The sequence below is a fragment of the Sapajus apella genome, unplaced genomic scaffold (genome assembly GCF_009761245.1).
Source record: "Sapajus apella isolate SASKATOON/1434 unplaced genomic scaffold, GSC_monkey_1.0 scaffold129, whole genome shotgun sequence".
NCBI classification, from domain to species: Eukaryota; Metazoa; Chordata; class Mammalia; order Primates; family Cebidae; genus Sapajus; species Sapajus apella.
Window position 1 is genome coordinate 4,012,399 of NW_022437069.1, and position 15,868 is coordinate 4,028,266.

At 42.7% G+C, this 15,868-nt stretch overlaps 1 protein-coding gene across 14 annotated transcripts in view; it reads right to left on the reverse strand.

Annotated features, from left to right (window-relative positions):
- The window catches only part of AKAP13 (A-kinase anchoring protein 13), a 346,439-nt gene that overhangs the window by 155,124 nt on the left and 175,447 nt on the right, over nt 1-15,868 (reverse strand). For all 14 annotated transcript variants that reach the window (XM_032262391.1, XM_032262389.1, XM_032262388.1 and 11 more), the window contains 3 exons: nt 10,332-10,527; nt 4,122-7,296; nt 103-236 (listed from right to left, as the gene is read on the reverse strand). In XM_032262391.1, coding sequence (XP_032118282.1) covers nt 103-236; nt 4,122-7,296; nt 10,332-10,527 — 3,505 coding nt within the window. The remainder of the gene's footprint in view (nt 1-102; nt 237-4,121; nt 7,297-10,331; nt 10,528-15,868) is intronic.

Below are 15,868 nucleotides of genomic sequence, written 5' to 3' on the forward strand. Positions count from 1 at the left end.
AGCACATGAGAGACCGGCGAAAAATACTATTTTGCCCACCTACCCCCAAATAAAAGACAAAGCCATAAATCAGACACAGCAGGACAGGCTAAAGCCACCTACCGCCTGGGTCACTGGGCCTTGCTTCATCTTCGGCGTAGCAGCTATGCTCCCTACGGCCACTGCTTCAGAAACTGAACTTGCTCCGGTATTACTCAGAAAATCCACTTCATCTTCTGCTTTCACGTCTGGCATTTCTGAAAGTGCAGCAGGGAGGTTACAGAGTGCATTTTTAAAAACTGATTCCTGTGCCTTACTAGTTACACAGCATGCTCCAGGTTTCATGTGTTTTGTTTTTGCTTTTTTGTTACAACAGGAAAGTATTCTTTTGCTGTCAAAATAGTGTCATTTCTGACCCTATGCTGAGCTATTCCTTTATCACATGGTTGCTGGTTTTCCCTAGCTTTTGTACCGGCTTGGAACTAAGCGAGGATCCAATTCAATGTTGTTTGAACATCCATCTTACCGTTGACTCTTTATGACAAATCTGAATGTAGCACCAACTTGCATATGGAAAACTAAATTCACAAGCTTCAGGGGAACAGATTAAACAGTTGAAGCTAGGTAATCCATCCTGGCCATCATCAAAAAGGCAAGAAGGATTGTACAAAGCCAAAAGGAAAAAGTCACTGACGATGAGAGACAAAGCCTCTGGGACAAGTTTTTACTTTCACTAACCTACAATACACTCTGATCCACCCATCACCGTAACCAGTAAGACTGAACTACTCCAGGAGTTACTTCTTGTTTTTAACCCCTATTTCTTCCAAAACTGAAACATAATCACAGACTAGCTATCCATTTCTTAAGAGAAACGTTTCTGTGCATGTTTTCTCAAGAACTACTTAGTTGTCCTGTTGCTGGCTATGCTCAACAGACCAAAAACAGTGGTGGTTTTTGTTACTTGACCACCACATGGTCAAGCAAACACAGGAAGGAAGTGATAAATGATGTCTGAGGCAAATTTAGGCTTCTGACACTTCTTTAAAGGGGACTGATGATTGAACAGTCAAAAAATCACTGTAATAATCCAAATACAAATGGAACTGTCATCTTGATTTCATGTGGAAATGTTCTGTGGTTATTAACCTAGTGATGCCACTACTAGGCAGAGAACAATGCTCTCCACCCTAAAGGGCACAGAGGTTTCTTTCATCAAAGAATAAATTATATTAAGATTTTATTCTAGGCCGGGCGCGGTGGCTCAAGCCTGTAATCCCAGCACTGTGGGAGGCCGAGGCGGGTGGATCACGAGGTCAAGAGATCGAGACCATCCTGGTCAACATGGTGAAACCCCGTCTCTACTAAAAATACAAAAAATTAGCTGGGCATGGTGGTGCGTGCCTGTAATCCCAGCTACTAAGGAGGCTGAGGCAGGAGAATTGCCTGAACCCAGGAGGCGGAGGTTGCGGTGAGCCGAGATAGCGCCATTGCACTCCAGTCTGGGTAACAAGAACGAGACTCCGTCTCAAAAAAAAAAAAAAAAAAAAAAGATTTTATTCTAGCAGCACATGACATGTACAAAAGTCTACCTTAAATTTGTAAGAGTTACGTATCTATAGATGAACCTCTTCTTTCTTTGTCCTTTTAATTATATAATCTTATTAGCAGTTTAGAAATGGGTAAACAAGTTTCTTTGCCCAAGGAACCAAAATCTGTGTTAAATTTCAAAAAATGTTATTAAAGTTAAAATCTGACTAAGCAATCCCCTTAGAACTATCCCTTGATCAAAACATCTCTAAGTGAGTCAAAGTAACTTCTGGGAAGAGAGCGGGTTGCTTTCCCTCTGGGGATGTGATTTTTGGTGCATCCTTTCCTACACCTAACAACTTTGAAAAGATGCATCTTGGCACAGCAACCAGTCTTGAAGGGTGTTGGCAACCTCTGCAGGACTGGCGTGGCTCAGTCATGCACCACTGATTTCCTAAGCACTGTGGTCAATGCTTTTGGTGGGTGAGAGGCCATATCCCCTTCTTTCAAACTGGCTCCTTCCAAGTCAGCAGTTAAACCTATGTCTTCTCACTCCTAAAACACTATGATTACATCTATGAATAGAATGTAAACTTGCTAGAAAATACCCTTTGGCTCTGAGATCACACTCAGGTGCTTTTTCTCTATGGCAATGTGACCAGGGATTTTCCCAATCCTGGCCATTTTCTGAAAAAAGCACCGATTTCTTCATGACTGGCTACTGTCTCTGTAATCTAAGACCACGAGTACTGAGTTTCTCTGTAGTTTGAGACCACAAGTATGGCTCCTTTTGGTAACAGGACAAGTAACTCACCTACACAAAACCTGCCAACCCTAAGCCCATATATACTGCTGAAAATTCAAACATTTTTCTTCCTTCTCAAAAACCTCAAAATCCTAAACAGCTATTATTTCTTACCATCTTTATGTGCTAAAAAAAACCAAAGTATGAAATTCTCCCTGTTTTTTACTTTTTCTCATAGGGTACTGTAGACACAATCCCCACAGTGTTTACACTTGCTTGAATTAAATTCTGACCACTGAGCCAGAAAGAGAAATAATTCCAGCCCATGTGGCCAAGGACGCAGCACCCAAATGAAAAGAACATCGCCAGGCATCAGCTTACAGCCACTCCCATTCTTCTGAAATGCCAACCTGCCAGGGCCCCCAAAATAGACTTGTGCCTTTTTTAAAAAATTAGAGACCTTCTCATTTAAATCCTGAGACAACAGCCAACAAATATCTATCACTAACAATTCAAAACATTAATAAAACTAAAAAGCTAAAGTCATCAAAAATTCTCAGATTCCTTTAATTCCTCAACTGGGGAGGAAAAAGATTATATAAATGGCTAAAAGCCCTTTACCAGGGAAAATGACCACTATATTTAAATTGCGCTTCTTCCAAAGCAATTTCCTTTGCTCTTTTTATTCATTTCTCTCCATAACCCTCCCCCATCCTCTTAATACATATGTGTAAAGAGATTTTCAAAATAAGAACAGCAAAAATAAACAATAAAGACAAAACAGGCTACTTCTTACCTACAAAAGCCTAGGGGCAAGCATGGAGCTAGCTCCTCTGTCTACAGCGGCTAACAGGTGGTGGTATAAAAGTGTGCATCAACTGACCTTTAAAGACTTCAGGAGTCAAGATCGTGTCCGACTCGTTTCAGCTTCAGCCTCAACCCCCAATAAGAAGTTTTATTCAAACAGTTTCTTTCCACCGAGCAACAGCGGTTTCTCTTTGCCGTCTCGGAACATGGTTACCCATAGATGGAACAGGCTGCTGTGTGAGCAATCTGCTCAGTGCAGCTGCTTCACCAAGATAAAGCAGACACAAGGTCTGCCCTGTGACAGCAGCTCAGCAGACTGGGCTTGGGCGGAAATCCTGCATCCTATCCCCGGCACCGTGCAGGGTCTTGAATTCCCAGACTGCTCCCCAAATGCAAAAGGCAATGGAACTGGAGGTCTGCTCCCCAAACAGGAAAAGGAAGGAGGTTCCTCGTCAATAACGCCCCTAGCTCAACACACACACACACACACACACACACACACACACACACACACACTCACTCACTCCAATGACCTAATACCACCATTTTGGATGTTGGGATGTCAGCTTAGAACAATACCTACAGCTGTTCATGAAACCACTCTGCCTCTAAATCTGCTCAGAATACAGACTAGGATGATAGGGGAGAAAGGGAGTTTCAGACTTGTAAATAAGACACAGCTTTTCAGCACTGTTTTCTATGGTACTAGAGAACAGGACTAAGCCATGTGAATAAAAACATCAGCTAAATTCCTTCATCATTTCGTAGCACCTGTGACCCAGGCACTGTTTTCCAGGTTTGCAATCACTCCAAAATGACAGACGAGATTGTTTATAAGCTTAAGCAATCAAGCAGTAAGTCTACAACACAGGAAGCAAAATCTGTCCAACCCTGAGATGACACGCCTCTCCTGATGGTGGTGACTATTAATGTGGCTACCTACCCAGTGGCTATAAAACATCAAGACAACAAAGACGCCTGCATTTTTACCAGGAGACCACAGAGACTCTTAAGGTAATCGGCTTCTCAGACTGTTAATTTTGTATTATGTTTTGCTTACCTGTTGCTGCCTCAGGCCCTTGCACAGGTAGAATAATCTTCTCTGGCTCCTCCCCTCCAGCAAAACAGCCTCCAAGGCTCCCCCTGGCTTCCTCATGAGTACTGCCCACTGGCAGGCTCTCCCCAGGCGGGAAAGCACTCATGTTTTCTGTAGAAGCATTCTCTAGCCCTTCAGTGAGAGGACCCAACTCAGCGCTGGATACTGACGTGTGACGGGCCTTCTCCTCAGTAAGCAGTGCTCCAGTGGCCTTGACTCGTTCGATGACGGCATCCACTATACGGCTGGCAGCCTCCTCTATCAAGTCCACTCCCTTAGGCAAAGGTGCAGCTTGGGCAGAGACCAAGCAAGGTAGAGAGGGAGTGCTCCTTTCCCTGCCTGAAGGCGGGCCTTGCATAACTTCCCTCTCGCCAGCTGGGGCCCCATCATCATGGGCTGAGAGCCCCATTTCTGTGGGGAGCTCCTTGGCAGCAGGCTGCAGTAGGACAGGATGTGCTTCACTGTCTATCTGGGCTTCCTCAGAGTCGCCCGTGTTACAGCTGTGGTCTGCTCCCTCCAGCTTCCCTTTCTCCCAATCAAGAGGTACCATCTCTGGGGTTCCAAATCCCTGTGGGTCAGTCACAGCTTTGTCTTGTACAGCTACTGGCAAACCCAGGATGACCACCTTCTTCTCTTGGCTCGACAAGACGTTTGGAATCAGGATGTCTTGGGTGTTGTGTGATACACTCTTTCTTCTGGGCTCAGCTGTATCCTGTAGATCATTAAACCCTGTAACATCCACGGCCACATTTCCACTCACCTCACAGGCACTAGCATGAGGTTTTCCCCAGGAGGATTGAGTGTTCTTCACTCCGTCATCCAGAGGAGAAGGCTGACTGCAAGTAAGGGCCTCAGACCCATCAGACCCATCTGGCAACAGAGTGGAGCTGTTCTGCTCTGCACCCAAGGCTTCCTGCCTTGAGTTTGTACTCAGACTTGCTCCTGGTAGCACCAGGCTCTGGGAAGCCCCACCTTGAGTTAGCAGTGAGACTTGTGGGGCCACTTCCTTGTTATGTTCAGTTTCTGCCTTAAGACAGGCAGAGGGTGCACCCGGTGAATTACTTAGCTGAAGTGCTTCGTCCTTGGCAGAGGTGGCTGAGATAGGTTTTTCATGAAATTGTGGAGTCTCTTGTTGAGGAAGTGGTGCTCCCTGCTCTTCCTGCAATGTTCCTGAAGAAAGAGCATTTTCCTTAATGGAGGAACAGGTCACTGCTTTATCCTTATCTTGTTCCTGAGCTCCAGAGCTTTCTGAAACCACCAGAATTTTTCCTTCTTCAGTCAAAATTGAATCTAAAGCCAAAGTGGCCTTACCCACATTTTGCAGGGAAGAGTCTGTGTCCCCCTTGATACTCAGAACTTCTGGAGCTGCTGAAGGGGCGGGACCCTCATGCTCTCCACCAAGTCCCGTGAGACTGGTATTCCCCATCCTGGGCTGAGGCTCTGCAGCAGTGAAGCATGTGGACAGGCCTGCTGTCCTGTCTTCTAGTCGCTGCGTATCAGGATCATTCGAATCTCCGTCTGGGCCATCTCTACAATATGTAGCCGCATGTAGTGCAGGAGTTGCTGTTCCCTTTTCTTTCTGGGAGGGGACAAAAGAAAGTGCGTCATCCCTGGTTACTGATTCACTGCCTGGACTGTTTGCCAGAAAGAAAGTACGGTCTGATATTACTGCCTGGTCTGGCACCAGTTCGTTCTCCATTTTAGGGACAACTGGATGTGGATGTGAAGGCACCTCAAGCATACTTGTTAAAGGTTTATCGAATCTCACATCTTTTCCTTGGCCTTCATTATCCATCACTTTCAAAGGACAAAAATCCAGACGTTCCCGGGTATCCCTTACAGGGTCAGAGGTGATTGTATTAGCGTGTGGGTCTTCACAGTGGGCGGCCTTGGGTGGATCTTGTGAGTTGGGTTGCCTTGCTGCGGTGCTTTTGGGCTGGCTAACTATATTATCACACAGTTGTGCAACCAACTCGCCACTAGAAGTCACTGTGTTTTGTTGACACGCGGCGTCTGAGCAAAGTTTATCTTCTCCAGTTGTAGAACAAATGGGTGAGGATTTGCCCTTTTGGATTCGAGCCTGAGATGAATTTGTTTCTGAGTTCTGGTGTGGCATTACATCTACTTCCAGCCCGGGAAGGGCTAAATCTGAGGGTGACGTTGCTTCACCGATGCCTGCTAAGACAGTGCAAGGTTCTAATCCATCTGGAACCTTGTCTTCTGCAGCAGCTGGAAGCACCACAGAATTCTGGTCTACTGCGGCATCAGCACTCTCCTCACAACTTCGTGAAGCTTCCGTTTCTGCTGTTTTTTCAATGGAGGTTTCCTCATTACTAAATGCAAGTGAAGATTCAGCAGGTTTGCTACCACCCAGGGAACTGGTGGCAGAGGCACAGTTTGGAACACTGACTTTATCCACAGGCTGACTTGTGACTTGCACGTCAGAGGCTCCAGCTGTGCCAATATTAGCGTTCCCTAATCTTTCCTTTGTCCTTTCCCCTACTGGAAGCACATGCGTCTGGACAGTGGCATCTGGGTTCGTGAGCCCATGTTCCGCTTCTCCTGCACTCTCTGGGGTACCGACATCTGTTGTTAAAACGCCTGCCAGCTCACCTGCAGAGGAATACTGGGCTGTGCCTGGCTCCATGACCACGTCTCTCTGCAGCACAGCATCTCCACTGCTCAAAGACTCCTGATCTGTGGGCATTCCAGAAGGTTTTGTTACAGTTTCTTCATTTTTGTTTCCACAAGACAAAAGGCCTTTCGTGCCCTTTACTCCACAATCAGGCGAGCTCTGAAGGCAGCTGTCTTGATCAGACACAGTTCCAGAGTCCACAATAGGTGCTGGCCCCACCTCTTTCCCTTTTCTTTCCACGCCTTTATTTTTCTTCCTACAGGAACAGTCTGTATTCTCCTCCTCAACTATGCTTGAAAAATCACAGGGACTTTCAGTCTGTGCAACAGAGCTCCCTGGGCAGCACTGAGTGCTCTCGGTCTCTTCAGGAGAAGAAAGTTGCTGAGTGTCCATGGGCTCTGGTGCACAGGGAAGAAACTGGCCATCTGTCTCTGGGGCACCAGAAGGATCCTGTGCTGTCACCATTAAGGCCTTAAGACTGTCCATCTGCTTCAGGTTTGTTTTCTAGAAGGAAATGAAATATACTTTTAAAAAACTGTCCGTAGGAGAAGATGCCACCGATACCTCTGAGCAAAAATCCTGTTGGACATAACTCACTTCCATTCTAGCCCTTCGAAGGTCACATGATAAGCTGATCTAAGAGAATACAATTAAATTTTCTCTTATTCCTGATAACTACTTTTTTCTCTCATTTCTGCCTATACATTAGGATGTTCAAAATGGATTAGAACATATGAAATTTCTATTTTCTATATTTTGAATTCATTTTACAAAGTAAATTAAAATTGAGTCTCAAAAACCTTTTTTTTAAAAAAAAGCTGAGTAAGTATCTTCAAATGAGCAGCTAACATTAAGGTGAGATCTCTCATTCTGAGGCCAGGCTGAAGTGCAGTGGTGCAATCATACCTCACTGCAGCCTTGAACTCCTGGGTTCAAGTGACCCAGCTGCCTCAGCCTCTTGAGTAGCTAAGTCTACAGATGTGCACCATCACACCTGGCTAATTGTTTTATTTTTTGTAGAGAGGCGGTCTCACTATGTTGCCCAGACTGTTCTCTAACTCCTGAGCCCAAGGGATCCTCCTACCGGGGCCTCCCAAAGTTCTGTGATTACATGCGTGAGACTGTGTCTCGCCTATATTTTTCAGTCTTCAGAGGGGCAGAGCCTACTTCCACTCTGCCTCATACATATAAGGGAAAACAAATCATAGCTCTTTTCAGTTACAAGGTGCAACCAATGCTCCTGTGCCCTAAATACTTACTGAGGAGTTACCTGGTGTTCTTTAAGCCCCCAAAATATGCTCCAACCAATCTAACTTAACCATCTGAGTCAGGAACAATGGCATGGCAGATATACTTTCACCTTTTGATAAAATCAGAACATATTGAATATAAAATAAATAACACATATTTATATATTGTCAGAGTATACTATGGATACTCTATGTCATCTCAAAAACAGATTTTGCAACTTTAAAGTATTTTAAAACAGAAACAGATACAACCAACACTACGGGAGTGGTTAAGAAAATCATGGTTCATAAACCTGATGGAAGAAATCACTAAGTATGAGGACTATATTGCAATCAGAAAAAAATTATTAATTTAAGTTTATAAATATGCAAAAATCCCATGGGCATGTAGCAAGATTTAGGAAAAACTGAGAAAAACAAATACAGCTGATCTTTAGTGAATTTACCTTTATGTCAAAATTTCAAGAATTCTTACAAAAACACTACTACTTTCTCAACTTCTAAAATCTATTTTTCCAAACATCTGGTTTGCTCTCCACTCATTACCTGATCTGCTGCAATAATATGTGTATCTACTGCCATCCATCCTCTCATTCACCTCCTCACTCAGTGAATATATTGGGCATTTACAGGGTTCCATCATCAGACTATTCCTATCTCCCTACGGGGTCTCTTGTAAAAGTTTATACGTACAAGTGTAAAACGTGTCATGCTTGTTAAAGTCTGTTAGCGTGTACAAGCAAGGACTTTCACTAAAAGCTTCTGTGTTATGCTTCTTAAAAGTATTCAAAATTAGCTTATTTCCAATCCTGCTGGGAGTACGACAGTCTCCTAAATATCAGGAAAGCAAGTCATTCACTTTAATAAATGGTAAACATTATAAAACAGATGTGGATAAATAAGCAGTACTGACTGAAGAACGTAACACATGTTATGTTCCCACAGTTTTAATTTCTCATATTTGCCTGCCAACCATTCCCGTATCTTGGCAGGTGGCGTGGGCACCTGCAAAACGGTATTTTCAAGTGGACTACCATTCACCGAGGAAAAAAAGCTCTAAGGTAAAATCTGATTGCCTAGCAGTCCACTCAGAGGAAAATAAAATGTCACTTGCTCTGGAACGAACACAATTCTAATACACAAAAGTAGGAGCATCACATAACTCTATGAAATTTCTTGGCTTGCTGGTCTCAAATAATGCATGTTCCCAAAGAAGCCTTTGGCACTGAGCTGACCTTAAAAGAAATTATTGTCAAGTGGTTTCCAAATCAATTAGCTCTAAAATAAACTGGGTGGAAAAATTACCTAAACATAGTCCTTCAGATGTTATGGCCAAGAGAGATACACACATATGACGTTTATATGACTTGTAATAAATGCTAACAAGGAGTCTGTAATGTTTTTATGTCTGGCAACAACTTCATCTTGAAGACTTGAGTGGATTATAAAATCTTTTTGTTTTTTTTTTGTTTCTTAGTGATCTTCATACCATACAACTATTGATTTAAATATAGTAACACTATATTTAAATGGTACATATCATTGCTCACTATAATAGTTGTAAAAATACTCCTGATTAAATTTGGTTCTTGTTCTTTGGCAACAATCTCAGAAACTGTTTTGCTTATTTCATTTTGTAAAGTTAAACCAAACAAAGACAAATATTCTTTTATGCCAGGATAATTTAGTTCTAGTTGTTGCGTATTTCTGTACCTGAAATGTGTGTCTTTTGTTATTCCAAAAATCAATGCAGAAAGCCTCTCAGTCCCCTTACTGCTACAACCCTAACACCAGTTCTGATCTGTTAAGTGTGGTAACATCTAATACAGCTAATACCGCTTTACAGATTCACAATCTTTGGGTAAAGTCTTTTTCTGTTTTTGAGACAGGGTGAGTGCAGTAGTGTCATCTTGTCTCACTGGAGTGCAGTAGTGTCATATTAGCCCACTGCAACCTCTGTCACCCAGGCTCAAGCCATCTGCCTGTGTCAGACTGCTGAGTAGCTGGGACTACAGCCATGCACCACCATGCCCAGCTAACTGCTGTATCTTCTGTAGAACTAGGGTTTCTCCATGTTGCCCAGGCTGGTCTTGAACTCCTGAGCTCAAATGATCCACCTGTGCCGGCCTCCCAAAATGCTGGGATTACAGGCGTGGGCCACTGTGCCCAGCCAGGAAAGTATTTTTATGTTCTAATTATACCAAGGTTCACTGGAGGAAGGTAGGGACACACATACAAAACACATCCATACACACGCACACACTTAAAAATTAAAGCTTTCTGACTTACCGTTAGTTGCTGTTGGATGTTCATAAGTTTAAAAATGTGTCCAGTGTAACTGTCTCCAGGAAATGGGTGTTCATGTGATTCAGACTCAGAGGTTAATGTATAGATGTCCAACTCCCGATGATGCCTCACAGAACAGTCTCCATATGGTATTTCATAGGATAAACTGCTCCAGGAGTCTGGTTCTCGAGCATTCTCCCTACACGCAAGCAATCTCTGGTTAGAACATATATTCTGCCTCCCAGGCATAGGCTTAAACTTCTAAGTCTTACATCCTTTTTCTAACCTAAATGTTCTTTGAGGTCCTACAGCAAAAATTAGTATATATACCTCCCAAACGATTCAGTCATAAAACAAACAGCTCCATCCTCCTCAAAGAGATTACAAACGGGTTAAAGGAAAACTACAGGACTCCTCCCTACCTAACGAGGTTCTTTAGATCAAGATAAAGAGATGTCTGGGATCTAGTAACAGTTAATATTATGCTAACAACCAAGTAACGAGGAAGTCCAAGAAACATGATTTTCAACAAAATCAAGGCTTATTAAGAGGTGCTCTTAAAATAAATTAGACCATATGCTAACTACAGTCGAATGGGAAGAGAAGAACCACTCACTACAACCCTTATAAGGGCACTCCAACTTTTCAAACAATAGGTGGAGAAAACCCCCTCAAGATTACTGAAGTCAATTACACAGAGAAAAACTGTGAACGATGCCATATTGTACAACACTGGTCAGTACAATTATCACATCATATTTGGAATAAGGCACTTGGTTCCAAGAACTTAAAGATTTTTAAAATTTAAAAAACAAGCACGTTTGGTCAACTCATACCATTATAAACATAATATAAGAACTTTCCACTATTATAAGCCAGCTGATTTGAACAAGGCAAGTGGATTTCTGCTCTCAAGGCCACACCACCTCCAATTCCACCCTTGCTTCCAGAAAGCATACCCACGCCCTTGATGCCTGCTGTGATACAATCCATAATCTGCACTGTTTATTTGCAGCAGATGAAAGAATCTTGGGGCATACAATAAACAGGGATAGGGTAAGAATTACTCAACAACTGTATTTAAGCACACATTTCAAGTGCTAAGCAGCCTCTTCAGCCTCTTCTACATTTAGCATAAATGTAAATGTCTGAAACCTCAATCGTTGGGGTCACTATTCTTTATGGTTAGTTTGACACACAGTATGCTGTACAGAGTTGGAGATTTCTGGGTACAAAACTTTATTTCCTAGCTATGTGTGAGGCTAGACAAATAACTCTTCTGAGCCTTAATTTCATAATGTGCAAACATGGATATTATAATCCAAGTACTGTTTTGAGAATTAAAGAAAATGTGCATTAAAATCTCAATCTATGGTGTTTGCCAGAGAAGCCACACACAGATGCTGCCTGTTCTTCCGCTTTCTACTCTGATTCATTTAAAAATAAGTCTTAGTAAGCCTTCCCTTCTTAAAAGTAGAAAATGTTTCTACTTTTTTCTACTTTTCTACTTCTATCAGAAAATCCTATTTTCTCTGAAAGCTTTAAATACAATGAAAACAATCTTCAAATAGCATTCTGATGAGGTGTCTAGTAGCTCAAAGATCAGGCACAATAATAGATTATGCTTTCCATCAACCCTTTCCTCCTTATCTGAAATGTTCTTTATTTTTCCTTTCCTTACAACATTAACATCTTTGAACATACCGTATCATATTTTATTTTATCGTTTTTTTGAGACGGAGTCCCACTCTGTCACCCAGGCTGGAGTGCAGTGGTGCAATCTCGGCTCACTGCAACCTGACTCCTGGGTTCATGTGATTCTCCTGCCTCAGCCTCCCAAGTAGCTGGGATTACAGGCACCTGTCACCACGCCCAGCTAATTTTTCTTTGTATTTTTAGTAGAGACAGGGTTTCGCCACATTGGCCAGGCTGGTCTCCAACTCCTGACCTCAGGAGTCCCCTTACTGCTACAATCTTAATACTAGTTCTGATCTGTTAAGTGTGGTAACATCTAATACTGCTAATACTGCTTTATAGGTTTCACAGTCTTTGGGTAAAGTCTTTTTCTGTTTTTGAGACAGGGTGAGTACAGTAGTGTCATCTTGGCTCCCTGGAGTGCAGTAGTGTCATCTTAGCTCACTGCAACCTCCGTCTCTCAGGCTCAAGCGACCTGCCTGGGTCAGACCGCCGAGTAGCTGGCGCTACAGGCATGCACCACCAGGCCTGTTGTTGACCTCTCCAACTCCTGATCTGCCCACCTCAGCCTCCCAACCCATATCATACTTACTATAATCCCAACAAAGCAAATGACGGATTGGTGAAATATCATTGAGATTCTGGGAGGGAGGTTATATTTGAGATTATCATATTTTGAAATTGAAGAAACTGAAGAATTAAGAAATTATAGACATGCTATCTAGCCACTGAAAAATATGATAAAGATTACTTCAACTCTCTCTCCAGAGACTGTTCTACTAAGTCATACCTGTCTGTCATTAACAACTCAGCGGGGACTAACTGGAATTTTAAAGCTAAAAATATGCTACAGTGGCAGCCATAAAAAAGGATGAGTTCATGTCCGTTGTGGGGACATGGGTGAAGCTGGAAACCATCATTTCTCAGCAAACTAACAGAGGACCAGAAAACCGAACACCACGTTCTCACTCATAAGTGGGAGTTGAACAATGAGAACACATGGACACAGGGAGGGGAATATCACACACCAGGGCCTGTAGGGGGCTAGGGGAGGGATAGCATTAAAAGAAATACCTAATGTAGATGACAGGTTGATGGGTGAGGCAAACCATCATGGCATGTGTATACCTATGTAACAAACCTGCATGTCCTGCATGTATTCCAAAACTTAAAATTTAAAAAAAAAAAATGCTACAGTAGAGAACTTATAAGGCAATGGAAAATCACATACTGGCTGAGGGTAATAACAATTAAGTGTGCTCCAAAAAACTACTATTGCAATTTCCATACCAAGGAGTGGCTCCCCAAAAGCAGCTTAAAATAAGAATGGCATGTGCTATACTCAATGTTTCATGTATTTAACTAAGCTGCTCTACTCTCAGTAAAACGACCTCAAACAGAAATGCACTTGCAAACACTCTCACCAGTTCAAATGACTCAAGAAGTCAAATAGTAGGGAGACAACTTCTAATTTTAGCTTTCAAGCCTAGCCTGACACAGTCACTAACATGCCTAATTGTGTGGCAGACATTACCAGCATATCTGCTTAGTAAGATTACCATATACAGCCACATTCCAACAAAAACGACCTCTGAAAACAAAACCTGCAGAATGTTTCTGCAACTTTAGGCATAACAGCATTAAAAACTGGAGGCAACCTATCAGCCAGTAACTGGAGCGCTAACTGGTGAATCAGCCAAGGCAGGAGCAATTAAAAAGTGACAAAAAAGAGTCCATTCTCTGCGAAATGGAGTAGTCTACCAACCTCGCCACTACTCATTCTCAAAATCATTCCATTTCTAATATCTAAGCCTTGGGAAATTCCTTTCTCTAACCACAGCCTACTTACCTTCTACCTCTCCCACTCTCACCTTCCAGAGGAATGCGCCTTTGTTGTCACAATTACCTCCAGGTGCTAACCCTTCAATCTCCCAATTCCTGTCCCTGTGGATTTTTGCTGGTGCCTCCTCTCCCTCTAGATACTAAAGATTAGTCAATGCAATTATTTTTTCAGTGGCTTCCATGAATATCCATCGCTACTGACACTCTTCCAAACCCATTTCGCCCACAGGTCTGGGTAAGTCCCATCATCCACTCATTCACCAAGTATGTATGTGCCACTTAAGGTGCTGGTGACCTGAACCGAAATCCCTGTTCTGTTGAATAAAGGGGACAACAGCAATCAAGCTGAATAAGTAAAACACCTAGAAGACAGTAAGTACTATAGAGATGAAAGCAGGCATGAAGGTTGTGATTTTAAATGTGGTGGATCAAGGGAGGCCTCATTAATGTGACATTTCAGGAAACACATTTCCTGCTCTGTGTTACCACTGTATAAAACCCTTACTGGGTCCATTAGTACAATCTGGCGAAACTCTGTATACATAAGAATGTTTCTGCAACTTTAGACATAACTGCATTAAAAACTGGAAGCAACCTAATCAGTCAGTAACTGGGGCGCTAACTGGTAAATTAAAGAACACATCTATAAACTATTACCATAGCTATTAAAAATAACTGAAATAAAAATTCAGTAACATTGAAATCTACAAAGTTCTGTGAAATAGCAAAATTTTTAAAAAGTACGTAAGTCTAGACCGTAAAATGTACCAATATAGAAAGTATCAGGGTGGTTGAGATACACGAATTTTCCTCTTTCTCAAGATTTTACCAATGTTTTTAATAATTGCTTCAAAGGTCCGATTCAGCCAGGCCTCACTGCTGCTCAGTAATGCTTTTACTCATTGGTATACTAATCGTCATCCACTGGGATTACTTAAAGTTTACATAATTTCCTCCAAACATTAACCTTACCTTCTTCATTCTCAAAAGACCTTTTCTCCTTTCTTAGTGATAAGTTTGAAGCCATCTAATGTGAGCCAAAACAACTGTCATTACCAAAAAAAAAAAAAAAAAAAAAAAAAAAAAGCCTTTCCCCACCATCTCCAACTTCAGGATACCTCTTGCAGACAGAGGTTTTGCTGGGCTTCCTCTTGCCCTCCTCGGATCCCTGCTTCACTAAATCACCCCCGGCCACCTGCAGTTTTGCACCCACCTCTGGACTAGGCTCCTTCCCCACTCCAGCAGTAGCAATCCTTATTCAACCCTATGATCAGATCAACCCTGTCATCAGAGGTTCTCACCCAACATTTGACAATGTGTGGAGACATCTTTAGTTGTCACAACATGGGAGTGGGGGTGGGGTTCTACAATGCACAGGACTGTTCCCTGCAACAAAGAATTATCAGGCCCAAACTTGGTAGTGCTGGTGTCAAGGGACCCTGCTGAGCCAGGTTCCATCTTCCTCTTCCTCTTTCCTTAACGGAGTCTCACCATCTCTACCTCCTTCCCATCCATTTCAACATTTTAAGGCTTTGTGACCTGGCTCCTACTCACTTTGTTTTTTGTTTTTTTCTGAGAACAGAGTCTAACTCTGTCACCCAGGCTGGAGTGCAATGGCATAATCTCGGCTCACCGCAATCTCTGGCTCCAGGGTTCAAGAGATTCTCCTGCCTCAGCCTCCCAAGTAGCTGGGATCACAGGGCATGCGCCACCACATCCAGCTAATTTTTTAATTTTTAGTAGAGACAGGTTTTCACCATGTTGCCCAGGCTGGTCTTGAACTCCTGACCTCAGGCGATCCATCCTCCTCTACCTCCCAATGTGCTGGGATTATAGGCATCAGCTACCACACCCGGCCTCCTACTCACTTTGACTACTACTAGAACTTTGTCACAGGTTTCCAGTGACAAGTAAATCTCAAAATCCAGTGGCCTTTCTTTATCCCTGTCAACCCCGAATTTTGCAAAATTTAAAAATGTTGCCCTGATGATTCTTTTGAAATG